Source organism: Cannabis sativa, chromosome 8, assembly GCF_029168945.1.
Source record: "Cannabis sativa cultivar Pink pepper isolate KNU-18-1 chromosome 8, ASM2916894v1, whole genome shotgun sequence".
NCBI classification, from domain to species: Eukaryota; Viridiplantae; Streptophyta; class Magnoliopsida; order Rosales; family Cannabaceae; genus Cannabis; species Cannabis sativa.
Window position 1 is genome coordinate 23,146,257 of NC_083608.1, and position 14,837 is coordinate 23,161,093.

A 14,837-nucleotide genomic window follows, 5' to 3' on the forward strand; every position below is an offset into this window, starting at 1 on the left:
AACAATTGTAGTGGCTTGAGTATGGTGATTCGTGATCAGTTTGGAAATTAGCTTTGGCAAATTGGCATTTGGATGGTTGCTTTGTTCTTGAAGTAGCTAAAGCCTTAGCTATCCACAACGCGCTTCTTTAATGCATCTTCTTTGGCATATTATTATTGAGTCTAACTACTCAAGTATTATGATTAAACTAAAAAATAAGACTTTTATTATTACTTCTTTATGACTTGTTTTAGATGACATTATCAATCTTTGTATTAAGTTCCAAGATGTTAGTTTTGTACATTGTAATAGCATGCCTATTCTTTGGCCGAAATTGATTTGACTTGGAAAAAGTGTAAATTAGTGGCTAGGGACTCTACTTGTATTCAGAATTTAAAAATAGTAAATGCTACAGTTGAATAAATCTCCACTCCCACCTTTTTAGAGTGATTATTGCTCTTAGGTAGAACTTGGTTGGGAAGAATAAAAATATAGGAATAGAAATGAGAATGAGAATTAGAATAGGAATGGAATAAAATTTAAAATGCATAAAAAAAATTGATAAAAAAATTATTAAATTTTTTCAAATCTTGCATTGGAATGATCTTTCCTTTCATTTCAAAATAAAATAGTCATTCTACTAAAAGGATAGAAAGGCCATTCCATTGGAATGGTATTCTGATAGTTTTAAATGCAACCAAAGGAATGGAATAAAAATTATTTTTTTTCCATTCTATTGCATTTCATTACCTCCAACCAAACGCCACCTTAGTTTTTGGTGGTTGGGACCTTCTCCTAAAAAGAAAAAAAAAATAAAATTGACTTCTTTTATTTTCCTATTTTTTTTTTTCTTTCTAAATCATGTGAATAAACTGAATAGATAACTCCTTTTTTTGTCCGTTAATAATTACCTGGTAAGATATTCAAAGTTTCATCTTGTAATGGAGGACTGGTAAAGCCGCCTAGTTAGACCCAAGACAATGCCCCAAATGTTACAAACCACCCAATAACACCAACCCATTGCCACATACACTCAATATTACTTTTAAATATGATCAAATTTACAAGTATAATCCTATTATAACAAAACACAACCCAAATTTCCCAGTTAACATCTCAATCAGAACCATCACAGTTTGGACACTTTGATAAACTCTGCACACTCTTCATGTTAGTTTGGCATTCTGCAAACCTGCACTTGAAACAAGACAAAATCCTAAAACTTAATATGTGTACTTACAAGTCAAAAACTCTATTTGTGCTAGTTCATAATAAAAACACAATAACATTAGTACGTACTCTTGAAATGGATATATAACCACACTCAATCTTTAAGTAATTGACATTGCATTTTGCACATACACCAAGTTACAAGATTCAGCAAGTACCTACTGTGATCTCAAAAAGAGGAAAAAAAAAAACAGAAACTACTTGTTGATAATAATATCAATTGAAAGAAGAATCAGAGTGGGGTATTATTGAAACTAATAATTTGAGTCGTCACCCTAATGGTGTCGCTCCTTTGAACTGGAACTCAATTTTTTGAGCAGCTTAAGGACCCCCTATTCTTGCGTGCAAATGCTAAAAAATATGCTAGTGCCGTAAAGCCACAAGCCAGAATTTTCTTTGAACACTAGCCATAGGGCCTGTCATGCTGAAAGAATACAAGATACCAATTTATGAAACTAAATGATTAGAGCAAGCAAAACATTATAAAGAATATCATCGATGAAGAATCATGTCTTGCATCGTAATTCAGAAAATTATGTGAATAAAATTTCCCAAGACTTGCAAATACAATTTTCCCATAACTTCAAACATTACTAAAATATCAGCTGAAATATAGTATGGTCATAGTAGAATATATCCAATCCCTGGTTCTTTTTAAAATTAAGATTTAGGCACATATTAGTTGCGTCTAGTCTTTTTTGTCTTCAAACTTCAAATACTTACTATTGCAACAGATTTACTTAGTCTTCAAGCTTCTAAAATTTCTATAACTAGCATACTATAAGCCTGACTTCCAAGTTCCAACCAGATTATGGACCTCACTGGGATCCTAGTCAAATCGTCTACCAAGAAATAAGTGATAAGATCGTGAAGATACGGATTATATACAATGACTGAGCTAAGAGGGACTTAATTATGTGAAAATGTATATGGCCCTTCTAAAATCAATAATTTCTTTTTATATATTTCTATGTTTTGTACATATATTAGTATAATCTTTTATGTAGAAACCCCTCTGTTTTAATTCTGGTTCCCTCACTGACTATATACACCAAAGATTGCAGCTTAGATAAACTAGAAAGCCAAGAACCTTAAAAATAAGTCAGCACCTAGAATCTTATGAAAGCTCCTACCAAAGACTAAGACAAAAAATCAATTACATTAAGGTAGCAAAGTTTATTTCGGAAATAAGATCAGTTAAGGACCAGTCTAGTTAATCTTCTTTCCAGCTAAAAAAATCCAAACATTGATTGATACGCAAACACAACCATACATGTCAAGATTACAATTGTGTTCTATTTCAATAAATGATATTCATCTGGAAAAGAATCAGTACTCAGCATTACAATCTGGTAGAAGAATTGCACAAAATATTGGGCAATCAGTCAGCAAAAATCACATAAAAATGAAACATATTTTCCACAGGCCCATCACAGCAAATAATCAAATAATCATTAAGCTTAATTATACTTAAAAGGGTTGTCAATGAAATTGCAACAAAAAATAGATTGTGAAGAGACGAACCAGAGTTTAGGGTCGGTGAATATTGGAATAGTAGTAAGTATTATATAATCTTCAGCCAACATGAAAAGGACTAATATCACCAGTTCGGAAAGAGGTAGCGATCTCATCAGCTACGATGAGGCAGGAAGAAACCCAACCACTCAAAGCAAGCCAAACCATTTTCGTCATCCAAAGAGTCATTCCCCATGGCATAGCCATATTACTCCTCAACCCCAATAAAACAAAAACTCTTTTAGAATTTTCAAAGGGAACCCATTTGAGATCTGCACCCACTTTTTTTTTTTTTTGGTTACTATTTTTAAGAAGAAAAAGAATCAGAAAGATTCATGATGGGTATTGGTTGTTAGCGAGAGAATTTGATTGTCTAATTGTTAATAAATGATAATTCAATAAGAAGCTTTTAAACCGTTCACGTTCCTGGCTGGCCTGAGGGGCCTAATGGGACCGGGTATTTAGGCTTTATACGCAAATCTTCCCGAATTTACACGAAAGGAATATTTTTGGCAAAAAACATTCAACTTTATAATTTTAATTTTTTAAATTATAATTTTAGGGTGTCCTATATCAAAATAATATATAAAAACAGCGTATAAATATTAAAAAAAAACAATATTACAATTAAAAATAACAAAAAAATCAAAAAAAAAATAATAATACGAAAATAACACGAAAACGAAAATAATATGTATTTTTTTAAATAAAAACTTATAAAGTGTAAAAATATTTAAAAATTTTGTAACTTTTTTTATTTTTTTGGTATTTATGAAAATGTCCCTTAAAACATTTGGGATTATTTCATAAATACTCAAAAATGATAACAATTTACATTTTCACAAATCTACATTTTCTTTTATATTTTTATGGATTTTAATTTTTTTTTCATAAAAGTAATACACAAAAAAGGATTTTGCAGATCTTTGTGTGTATATCAAATTAAAATAATATATAGTAAGTTTAAAATAAATAACTCTCGTGACTATTAGGGTATCCTCGAAACTTCTTGTATGTTGTATCTTTTAATCCAAGTGATGAGAATGATGCAATTGGAACTCACACTAGTGTCTTCCAAATTGTTTCACCACACACAAAGAATAGTGTCGGCTATTATGATAAAGTATATAGAGTTGTTCTTGTTGAGTTTTCAACACATGAGCAAGAACAGTTGAGATAAAATAATTGTGTTCTTTTCCTCTCTGTATTTCAAAAATACTATGACAAAGTGTTAGTTTGATTTCTCTTAAAACCCTTTAATTAAATTATATTTTATTATTTTAATAAATAAATATCGGGATAATTGCGGCAAAAGTCCCCAAAAACTTGAGGTTGATGTCGATTAGTCCTCAACCTCAAAAATTGGCGGTGAAAATACCCAAGGTGGACAAAGTTGTTTGTCCGTTCATACTCAGTCCGTTAGTGAGACTAACGGGACACGTGGACGCACCAGATTTAATCCCTTTTTTTTTTTATTTTCCCCTAAAATATAAAAGTATTAATTAAAAAAAATAAATAAAACCTAAAAAAAGAAATAAAACAAATTAATATAACAAATTAATTAAACTAATTAATTCAAAACCTGAAAACATTTCAAAAAAAAAACAAACTTCATTACAGAAGTAAAAACCAAACACTGAAGAACACGAAGCCCTAAATGAAACCTAAATCCCTAAATCCCTAGGTCGAAGGTTTAAGAACGACGATGATGGACGAAGCTTAACAACAACGAAGCTTGGACGAAGGTTGAGAAGAATGGATGGGGAAGGTTCGTACAGCAGTTCTGGTGTCAATAATAGAAGGTTGAGAGTAGCTGGTGGTTCAAACCATGAAAGGGAACCTCAAAATTGCTACTGTGGTATCCCGTGGATTTCAAGAACATCGAACACAGAGGCAAACCCAGGTCGTCGTTTCAGGAGGTGCAGATTTTCAAGTGTAAGGATTTAATTTTTGAATTATCCCTACATCATATAAATTGAACTTAGAACCTTATGTGTGCAGCAGCTTATTTTTGAACTTTCGATATTATTTTGTTCAACTTTAGAGCAACACTAACTTGAAGTTGATCAAGTTAGACATAATATGTATTTTGTTGTGAAAATTTAGTGTTGTGTGAATAATGGATCTTTTACTTGATCCCACGACATCTATATTTTACTTTTACTTTCAAAATATATTAAATTAGTTAAAAATGAGCAATTGAACTTTGCAGAATGTTGGGTTGCTTATATAGCAAATAAAAGGTTTAGCCAGATTAAGTACAAATATATGTAATACACTTGAATTCAACTGTCTTCACTTGTGTTCACTCAGTAGTTATTTGTCATTATTTTTTCAGGCTGATGGAGGATGTAAGTTCTTTGAATGGATGGATGTTGAATCTTGTGGAAGGTGCAGAGAAATAATTCCAGGACTTTTGAGAAAGATAAGCAAACTTGAAGATCAATTGATGTTGTATGAAGCAAATGAACATTTGCAAGCAAATCAAGATTTGGGGAAGGTTCATGGTTGTGATTGTGGGCACATATGGGTACTGAGAAATTGGAAAAAATTCTGATGATTACTTGTGTATTTGTTTTTGTAAGTTATTTGGTGAAGTAGTGCTAATCTCTATGTAATGGCAATTTTCAATTTTATGTAATGGTATTATGTAATGGGCATGACACTTGTATTGCCATTGTTAATGGAATGTATTTTTGGTACAATATGTGGTACTGGTACTGGTTTTGGTATAATATGTAATGGTATTATGTAATGGACATGGCACTTGTATTGCCATTGTTAATTGAATGTATTTTTGTCAAGTATGTGGTACTGGTTTTGGTGTGTGTACAACAAAAGTTGTTAATGGAATGTATTTTTCAGACACTATGGCAATGCATTACTGAAATTGTAGTTTTGGTACAATTAGAACTATGTTATTTGAAGCAAATCCTGTAATTTGATTTTGGGTAATGCAATATCACAAAAACAGTATATAAACCTGTAATGAAGAACTTCATACAACAAAATATTGAAGTATTAAGACAATACCCTTTAAAAAAGCACAAGGCAATGTTCTAATTTACTGATCAAAGCACAAAGCAGTAGGCAATGTGATCAAAAAGATCATACAATATTACATTCTACAGATACCATTAAAAATGCACAAAGGCAATGTTTTAAGTCTGTCATCAAAGCACAAAGCACTACTAATAATATGCCATCTAAGGTGTTCACAAAATATGGCCTTAATTACTATGACATAATCCAAAATACAATACAAAAGTTGAGTAGTGCAGCAACTAATTTGCAGATGATGGTGGTTGAGTGTTTCTTGATTCCCTTTGTTGCTGCTTGGTTCTCCTCATGTTCCTCTTAACAGTTTGAGGATCTGGATTCTTCTTGGGAGGACGACCCATCTTTTTCTTCTGAGGAGGTTCCTGATACCATGATAAATGTTAGGTTATATGTATACCATGGAAAAATCAATACAAAGTTAATTGACATTAATGAAATAATATACCTTCTCCTGTACTGGTTGTTTGCAAGTGGTCTTTGTATGGCCTGGTTTTTTGCAATTAGAACAGTTGTTAGACTGCCCGAATCTCCTCATTTTAGTTGCACCAGGTGGAGGTTCATCTACTTCTCTTCTCCTTGATTTCTTAGGCCTGCCAGGTAGAGCCGATTCGTGGTGGAAGGATTGGATTCAGGCCTTTATTAGGCCAATGTTCAGGACCAGGCATAGGTGCAATTGACCCTTCATAAGTTGCTAAGAAGGCTTCTTTCTTGTAACATTCAGCAAGAAAATCATACTCACTGAGATTGGAATACCATATGCAAGCTAATGCATGACCACAGGGAATACCTGTGAGGTCATAAGTTCTGCAAGAGCATGTTTTGGTCTCCAAATTTGTTGCTTCCACTGCCGCAGACACTGTCACTTGGAACAAGCCTCCAACAGATTTTGTACACTGACATTTCATTGCTAACTTCCTATTCTTCTGCAGGATATCAAAGATTCTCTTCCCAACTGGTTTTGTCCACTTACTAACACTTTCTCTTTGCTTTCTCATTCTATCCATCAGCCAGTATCTTACATACTCTAACAGAGTTATGATTGCCTTGTCTCTTCCATCTAGTATGGCTGAGTTGAAACTCTCACAGAGATTATTTAGCAACATATCACACTTACTGAAAGTCCTAAAGTGGGACTTGGTCCATTCAGATGGTGACTTTTTGGACAACCATTCAAAAGCTGCTGCATTAGTCTCCTTCAGTTCATCCATTCTCCTTTTGAATTCTTCCACTGTTGTAGCTCTAGCACAAGCCCATAATTGTTGCTTCAACAACAATCCAGGGAACTCCTTCTTGAAGTTGGCATAAAGATGCCTAACACAAAAACGTATTTCAGAACCTTCATAAATTTCTGCTACAGCCCCTTCTGCCTGTCTGAAATGAATGTGAACAATTTTGTGTCTTGTACATCCAGGTCCTCTTTCAGTAGTTGCACAAACCAAGTCCAACTATCAGTGTTTTCCTTCTCAACAACAGCATATGCAAGAGGAAACATGCTGTTGTTTGCATCTATACCAATGGCTACAAGCAACATACCCCTACAATACCCTTTCAAAAAGCAACCATCTAACCCGATGATGGGCCTACAGAACTTGAAACCAGCTTTACATGCTGCAAGGCATATGTAAACCCTCTCAAAATACCTTACATCATCCACTAAGCTTGTTCTGATGAAAGCTGTGCTACCAGGATTCAGTTTCACTAATATAGCACAATAATCATGCAGAATAGCATATTGATCTTTAACGGTTCCATGTATCTTGGCCATTGCTTTGTTCTTAGCTCGATAAAAAGTCCAGGAGGAAAGTTTGGAGTACTTACCCTCAGGATTTGCTTTCTTGAAATCACCAAAAGACATGGCTGGATTTGCTCTGAACTTCTCCAAGAACTCTTTTGCAATCCAATTAGCATCTACCAGCCTGTTCTCCCATAAAATTCCACAGTTATGTTCTTCCTCAAATTTGTTGATTCTCATTGTAGTGCAATCAGCTCTCATCCTTCGAGCATACATTAACCATTTGCAGCCTTCTCCTTGGCATACAATTCTAATTCTTAACCTGTCATTGTGAATATACTTGTACTGCCTGTCAATGCTGATGAAATGCTCCTTCAATGCTTCCCTCAAGTGCTCAACAGTAGGGAATTCCATTCCCAACTCAAACTTGATGTTCTCAGGCTTGAAGTGTGGATCAAACTCAATGTGTTTCTTTTTAAGCACTGGTCCATCTTCTTCATCAACGACCAAGCCGACCAAATCATCATCCTCTTCATATCCCCCACCATCATCATCATCTTGGTAAGCTTCGATCGCATAGATCATTGACTGACCCCCACCATTGGCTAGGGTCAGCTGCTCCTTCTTCTGCTAATTCAGGATCTTGGGTATCTGGAGCATATTCCTCTTCCAAAAAATCTTCCTCTTCCACTGATTGGTTTGTTTTCTTCTTGGTTGGTGTTTTGGATGGTGTTTGTCTTGGTCTCTTTCTGGTTTGGGTTGGTGTTTTGGTTTGTGTTTCTCTTCCTCTTTTTCTGCTTTGGGTTGGTGTTTTGGTTGGTGTTTCTCTTGGTCTTTTTCTGGTTTGGGTTGGTGTTTTGGATGGTGTTTCTCTTACTCTCTGTCTAGTTTGAGCTGGTGTTCGAGATACACTTTTGGATCTGGTTTGGGGTGGTGTTTGAGATACATTACTGGATCTGGTACAAGGTGGTGTTTGGGCTAATGTGTCACTGTTTTGAGGTGTTGTAGAAGCTCTTTGGGATCTGGTTTGTGGTGTTCTCGAACAACCCTCTCCTTTCCTAGTTCTAGATGTTGTTTGAGCTCTGTTTTTGGGTGGTTTGTTGAGGTCTGACTGCCCTTTGTTTTTCCTGGTTAGGGGTGGTGTTTTGGATGGAGTGTTTGACCTACTTTTGGGTGATTGGAACAGCTCAGTCTGGCAACTTTTTTTCTTGGTTGGTAGTGGTGTTTTGGATGTTAATTGGGACCTTCTATTGGGTGATGTGCAGGGATTTAAATGGCCAGTTTTGCCTTGTGTTTGGGATCTGGTTTTTGGTGTTCTTTTACTGGTTTGGGCTTTTTCTGGTTTGGATGGTGTTTCAAATATGTTTTGGGCATGTGTTTGGGTATTGGGGTGTAAATGGGCTTCCTCTGTTGGGCCCTCATTCTCAGACTCAATATCCACCACTGTCTCAATAATTTGGACACTAGAATCAGTGTCTTCATCACTTCCTCCAACACCATCTTCCATGTCAAACTCTGGCATGTCAATATCTGGCATGTACACAACAAACTCATCAACCCCATCATCAGAATCACCACTGGAATCCTGTAAATTCTCTGCCAATTCCTCTTCAACATCCCTCATTGCTGCTTTGGACATAACATAGTCATCTGGTCTAGCACTTACCCGAGCATCAACAATGACATTTGCATCATCTGGTAGCTCCTCTATTATGCATCTTTTCAGCTTACTTCCAGCAGGTGGTGTATTCTCAACACTGACATTTGCATCAACAGGCACAATTGCTAATTCACCATTGTTGCCTCCAAAAGTTCCAGATAAATCAGCATAAACATCCACCTTCCTATATCTCTGTTGTCTCATGTCCTCAAACATAGCCAACAAATCCTTGTCAGTCTTAAGCTCAAATCCATCATGTAGTTCTTTGTCTTTAGGCTTAAACCAGAAATACAGAGGGGAACCATGACACCACTATACTTGCAAAAGCATCCCTTCAAGTTCCATCATGTTGAAGAAATCTGTATGGCACTTATCAAACTCGGTTGTAGTGCCACCCACATAGTGTTTCAACCCATTTCTAGTGCACCAAGAACCCCCATGGTGCATGTTCACACTAAAATACAAACCTGCCAGCAACAAACCAAGGCCAATTTACAATAAAGTTGATGACATAGAGCCTAAAACTATGTGCAAAGATGCTCACATGCTCACATGCTCACTAGTCAAAGCCTATACCCCACACAACATTGAAAAATAGTTTAATACCAACTTTATCATGTCCCAACAAAAACAATATAGATCAATTAAATGTGTACACCTAACACATTATACTCAACCCTATATAAATATCAAACTGCCATCATCTACACACTTTTTCCATACAGTGAATGGGAAATGGAAAAAAAATTTACACAGTAAAAGTTACAAACCATTTCTCAGTAAAACCATAGACAAATTATTTACTGCAAACAATTTTTCTTCACTAAAATTACATAATAAACTATGAATAAGCAAGGAAATGAAAAATGGGATTGTACCTTCACCATCGTCGTCCTCCATTATACGACTGGTTTTTTGGGGACCTCCTTTGCTGTATCTTCAACCTTTAGGGATTTAGCTTAGGAATGCTCTTCGAATGGGGTCAATATTCAAAAAATCGACTGCATTTTAATGGATACACAGTGTTCGCCTTCGATTTTGAGGGATTTAGTTTCAAATTCGTGATTAGGGTTTGGGTGTGGACAGAGGGCCTCGATTTCGTGTTCTTCAGTGTTTGGTTTTTACTTCTGTAATGAAGTTTGTTTTTTTTTTGAAATGTTTTCAGGTTTTGAATTAATTAGTTTAATTAATTTGTTATATTAATTTGTTTTATTTCTTTTTTTAGGTTTTATTTATTTTTTTTTTAATTAATACTTTTATATTTTAGGGGAAAAAAAAAAAGGGGATTAAATCTGGTGCGTCCACGTGTCCCGTTAGTCTCACTAACGGACTGAGTATGAACGGACAAACAACTTTGTCCACCTTGGGTATTTTCACCGCCAATTTTTGAGGTTGAGGACTAATCGGCATCAACCTCAAGTTTTTGGGGACTTTTGCCGCAATTATCCCATAAATATCTATAATTGAATTTGGTTACTAATATTTACGAGGGAATCTCTCAACAACTTTAAAATATCTTCACCACTTTTTAATTTCAAATATTTATCTAATTGAATTAATTAAATAATTAATTAACCCAAAAAGATAAATTCAGGCTACGCCTACCACCTTGTCTTGTTTAAGACAAGGTTGGTGTCTTTTGTTCTGACAACTTTTGTCTCAATAAATCGTGTACTGACAAATTTTATCTTAACAATTTTGTCTTTTCTCTATTTAATTAATTTAAAAAATTATTTATTGCAAAAAATAAATAATTACTATTTTTATAATTTAAAATAAATTTTTTCGAATGACATTATACAACTCTTTATCTTTACCATTGATAATGTTTCAAGGTGGCGATTTGAGAACCATGGTCCTATAATTCTAAGCTCCAATAAACTAGATTATTGATTGAGTCTCATCAACCAAATAATTATTATTTATTAATTTTATGATTACTCCACTATAAATATAGAATTGAACTCTTAGTAATTATAGAATTATATTTACTGAATTTTACTGCAGTGTCTACTGATATAATCAATTTTAGTTATTAGTCCTCCATGTGTTGGTTCGTAATTAGTTTTGGCCAAATTACTGTTTTACCCTTCTAATTACTTCTTTATCATTTAGTACCATTAATTCACTAGTGGAAGTATAATTTAGATCTCATCTAAATTTGTGCACAACATTCCAATTCTAGAATTAATACTTAAAGAAAACCAGCATTCGATCCGTTAGGAAAGTCAGGATTCCATAATTGTAAATCATGTTTCCAGCCATCCACATTATTAGATTCCCAAAATAGAAGTTGTAAAAATTATCTTCTCTGAGAAATTTTAAGGAGTGAATCAAAGAAACTTATAACATGAACATGAATTCATGGTTACTTAGGATTCAGGCCAATCTACTATTGATCATCGTTATGATATGAATTAGGTCTTTATGATAAACGACATGTTAATAAAGACAACTTCATTCATATCAGTCCTTGTCATATATAATCTCTATTATATACAGTACATTCACTTTGATGTCATACTACATCCGTAATCTGAACCAAAATTACTTGCACCAAAGAACATGCATCAGTGAACTGTATCAATAGTTCAAGGGGCATTTTCAATGATCTTAAAAGTTCAGGAGACATGATTTGGTACATGTCAAAGTTCAGGAAGCAAAAGGTGGAACTTTCAAAGCGAGATCGTTCCAATGCGCCCACGCCTTACTGCTTATTCAGGGGCGGGCGAAAGTGCCTATGGGACCATGGAAATCAATATCCATCTATTATTGTTAGCCTTAGGTAGAAGAACTCCAAGAGGATTAGATGAGCCTTCTTGCCTCCCCCTTGTACATCCTATTATTTATCTCTCTCCATAAGACATAAACTGTGGCAAATCATAATTAGCCTTTAATATATTCTATTTTTATATATAATTTTTTTTACATACAATTTAAAAGAAAATTAAATATTTTTTTCTAAGTGTAATTTTTTTTTCTTTAAATTTGTTATTTATTTATTTTAGTTTGTTATTAGAGACAAAAAAAAATAATAATTTATTTTATTTTTTTATTAATTATGTGGAAAAAAAAATAAATTGAATTAAAATAATAAATATTAATAATTTAATATTAAAAAGTAGCCAATCTAAAATAAAACCGATCTAATCCATACTTTTACAAATTGGATTAAATTGAATTTGAGTTATTATACAAATTGAATTGAATCCAAAATACAAAATTCGTACTTAGTACGGATCAAATGCACTATGAACAAAATATTGTAGATTGAATTGGATAAAAATAAAATTAATCTTAAACCCTTATTTTATACCATTCCATTATCAAAAGAATTAAAAGATAATTTTATCAATACACCACTCACTCCCATTAACATTCTAAAAATAAACCAAACAACATAATAATATTCTTAGTCAGGCCCGGCCCTGGGCATAGGCGGGCTAGGCCTGTGCCTAGGGCCCACCTATCCCAGGGGCCCAAAAAAAAAAATTCTCCTTTTAAAATTATACAATTTTTTTTACTGATTTTCAAAAATACCATATTTTTTCTAAATAAGGGCCCAAAATAATTTTTTTTTCTATGGCCCACTAAGAGTTAGGGCCGGCCCTGTTCTTAGTATTCCACTATTCCTATTACAATCCATTACCATTCCAGTGTTTATACTGGATTATTACCAACCATGAACAAACCAGTTGTGTTTTACTGCAAAGTATAACTTCAACCATGAAACTAAACTAGTAGTTAGTGTTAGAGATTTTATAACAATGGAAGAAAATCAAGATTTATTACAACTCTATTGTAAAATAATACAAGGACTAAAATAAGAGATTGATTAAATATATGTTACAATACATATATATACACTATATATTATATATATATGAAAGGTAGAAGAGAAGATTACAACACATGCAATATAAAATATGTATATATATAATAAGAGAATAATATATATATAAACACTCACTCACAACCTTGAGTGTAGATTAGTGGGGATCACCATAACTTGAACAAGGTATTACACCTTTGTCCAAAAGCTTATTTCCCCCTATCTCTAAGCACTAAGGGAACTCTCTAGGAAATAGCTTTGGGAATTATCAAGCCTTAGGGTTTTCTAGCAAAGTGCTTTCTTGATAGAAAACTTCATCTCTTTTACAAATGAGCACCAAAGACCTCCTTTTATAATGTATAGGTGATCACTTAGAATTCAAAATACACAACTCATTTTTCTCATATAAATGAGTATTAATATAGTTTGTAACAACTATATTTCATACCATTTGAATCCTATCATCAAATTGTGTAACAACCCTTTTATTACACTAATAATGTGTGATCAACACATGAGTTACAAGTGACAACAAATTGTAACTCCTCTCCAAGTTACAACATGTAGGTTATAAAATCATAGGTTACACATTTATTTACCATACACTTAATATATATTATTCACATATATTTATCACATTTTAATCTACTTTATTATTATATTATAAAATAATATAACAATCCCCCACTAGATTAAAATGTGTGACACACTTGTAACATTTATTTAATCAATCAAAATATTATATCAAAGTATAACATTCCCCCACTTTGATTGAATAAATATACACTTTTAAAGAAGTCTTGCTTAGGTGCATTAGGTAAAATGTCTTTCGACTTGAATTTTACCTTAGTGTAGTTACCACAAAGTTTGATGAAATTTTGGTTGCCGTAGCATTGAACCACTATCCCTTTAATACAAACCGGTGATAACACACACACCCTCGCTAATGCTCACTTGAGACCGCATGTCTCGCTCTTGCACCGTTAATGGTCATGTGCAAAATTCCAATTCATGGACTCTCTAGAGAATAACTCCCAATTCTCATAAGAGGCGGCACCACCTCTAGTCCATATAGGTGGAGTTTTAGTGTCTCACCACTCTTTAGACACTTCTTAAGCTTAAGTGAGTTTTCTTAAGCTTAAGCTCCATTAAAAAACCTTTCGGTTTTAACCCTCAATTTTCACCACATGTACTCATTCATAGATGAGACAATTGAGTACCACATTCACTCTATTGACTTGTTATTACCTATTGAACTTAAGACTAGATTTTTACTAGTGTTAAGATAGGTTACCATCAATGAGCAAAACGCTAAGGGAGTTTAGGTCCCATCCCTCGAAAATTTATGCTTTAATCTTGTACGGAGATTAAGCGATTTGTTATAACCTCTCACTATTGATTCCATGTGAATCATGCATGCCAAAAATATAGTGTTCACTTTGTGACCACTTTTCTCCTTAAGTACTTAAGCTTTGAAAATTCAATCATAAAAGATTAATTTTCACACAACTCAAATTCTCAATAATTTTGATACCAAACATATCAAAAATACACCAATTTAAACACCAAACATGTTTAAATTCTCATATTTTATTTTTAGACACCAAGTATGTCTAAACTTTCTAATATTAGAGTATACACCCCCACACTTTCACATTTCATTATCAAGACAATATCTTGATTTTAAAATATAGAAGACCACTTTGTCTCTATAACTCTTTTAATTAATTTCCTTCTTGAAATTATTTTCACTTAACTTTGACACCAAAATATGTCAAAATTTTACATATACACATAGCCAAATTTGATTTAGAATTTGAATTCAAAAT

At 33.4% G+C, this 14,837-nt stretch overlaps 3 protein-coding genes across 6 annotated transcripts; all 3 read right to left on the minus strand.

Annotated features, from left to right (window-relative positions):
• Positions 1-847: 847 nt before the first annotated feature.
• On the minus strand, positions 848-3,136 carry LOC115701388 (uncharacterized). 4 transcript variants are annotated; one of them, XM_030629174.2, is made up of 3 exons: positions 2,734-3,136; positions 1,279-1,370; positions 848-1,171 (listed from the first exon to the last, which is right to left on the minus strand). In XM_030629174.2, exon 1 carries the CDS (start codon positions 2,929-2,931, stop codon positions 2,785-2,787), a length of 147 nt encoding a protein of 48 aa, XP_030485034.1. In that variant the 5' UTR covers positions 2,932-3,136; the 3' UTR covers positions 848-1,171; positions 1,279-1,370; positions 2,734-2,784. The 4 variants fall into 4 exon arrangements, with proteins under 4 accessions (XP_030485034.1, XP_060958583.1, XP_030485036.1 ...); XM_061102600.1 differs by having other exon boundaries at positions 1,279-1,633; XM_030629176.2 differs by lacking the exon at positions 1,279-1,370 and having other exon boundaries at positions 848-1,176.
• Positions 3,137-6,475: 3,339 nt separating this feature from the next.
• On the minus strand, positions 6,476-7,930 carry LOC133030485 (uncharacterized). The gene is made up of 3 exons (XM_061103242.1): positions 7,140-7,930; positions 6,572-7,095; positions 6,476-6,522 (listed from the first exon to the last, which is right to left on the minus strand). Exons 1-3 carry the CDS (start codon positions 7,928-7,930, stop codon positions 6,476-6,478), a joined length of 1,362 nt encoding a protein of 453 aa, XP_060959225.1.
• Positions 7,931-8,069: 139 nt separating this feature from the next.
• Positions 8,070-10,435, minus strand: LOC133030486 (uncharacterized). Its single transcript, XM_061103243.1, has 2 exons — positions 10,055-10,435; positions 8,070-9,643 (listed from the first exon to the last, which is right to left on the minus strand). The coding sequence occupies exon 2, from the start codon at positions 9,390-9,392 to the stop codon at positions 8,070-8,072; it is 1,323 nt and encodes a 440-aa protein (XP_060959226.1). The 5' UTR covers positions 9,393-9,643; positions 10,055-10,435.
• Between the last annotated feature and the right edge of the window lie 4,402 nt (positions 10,436-14,837).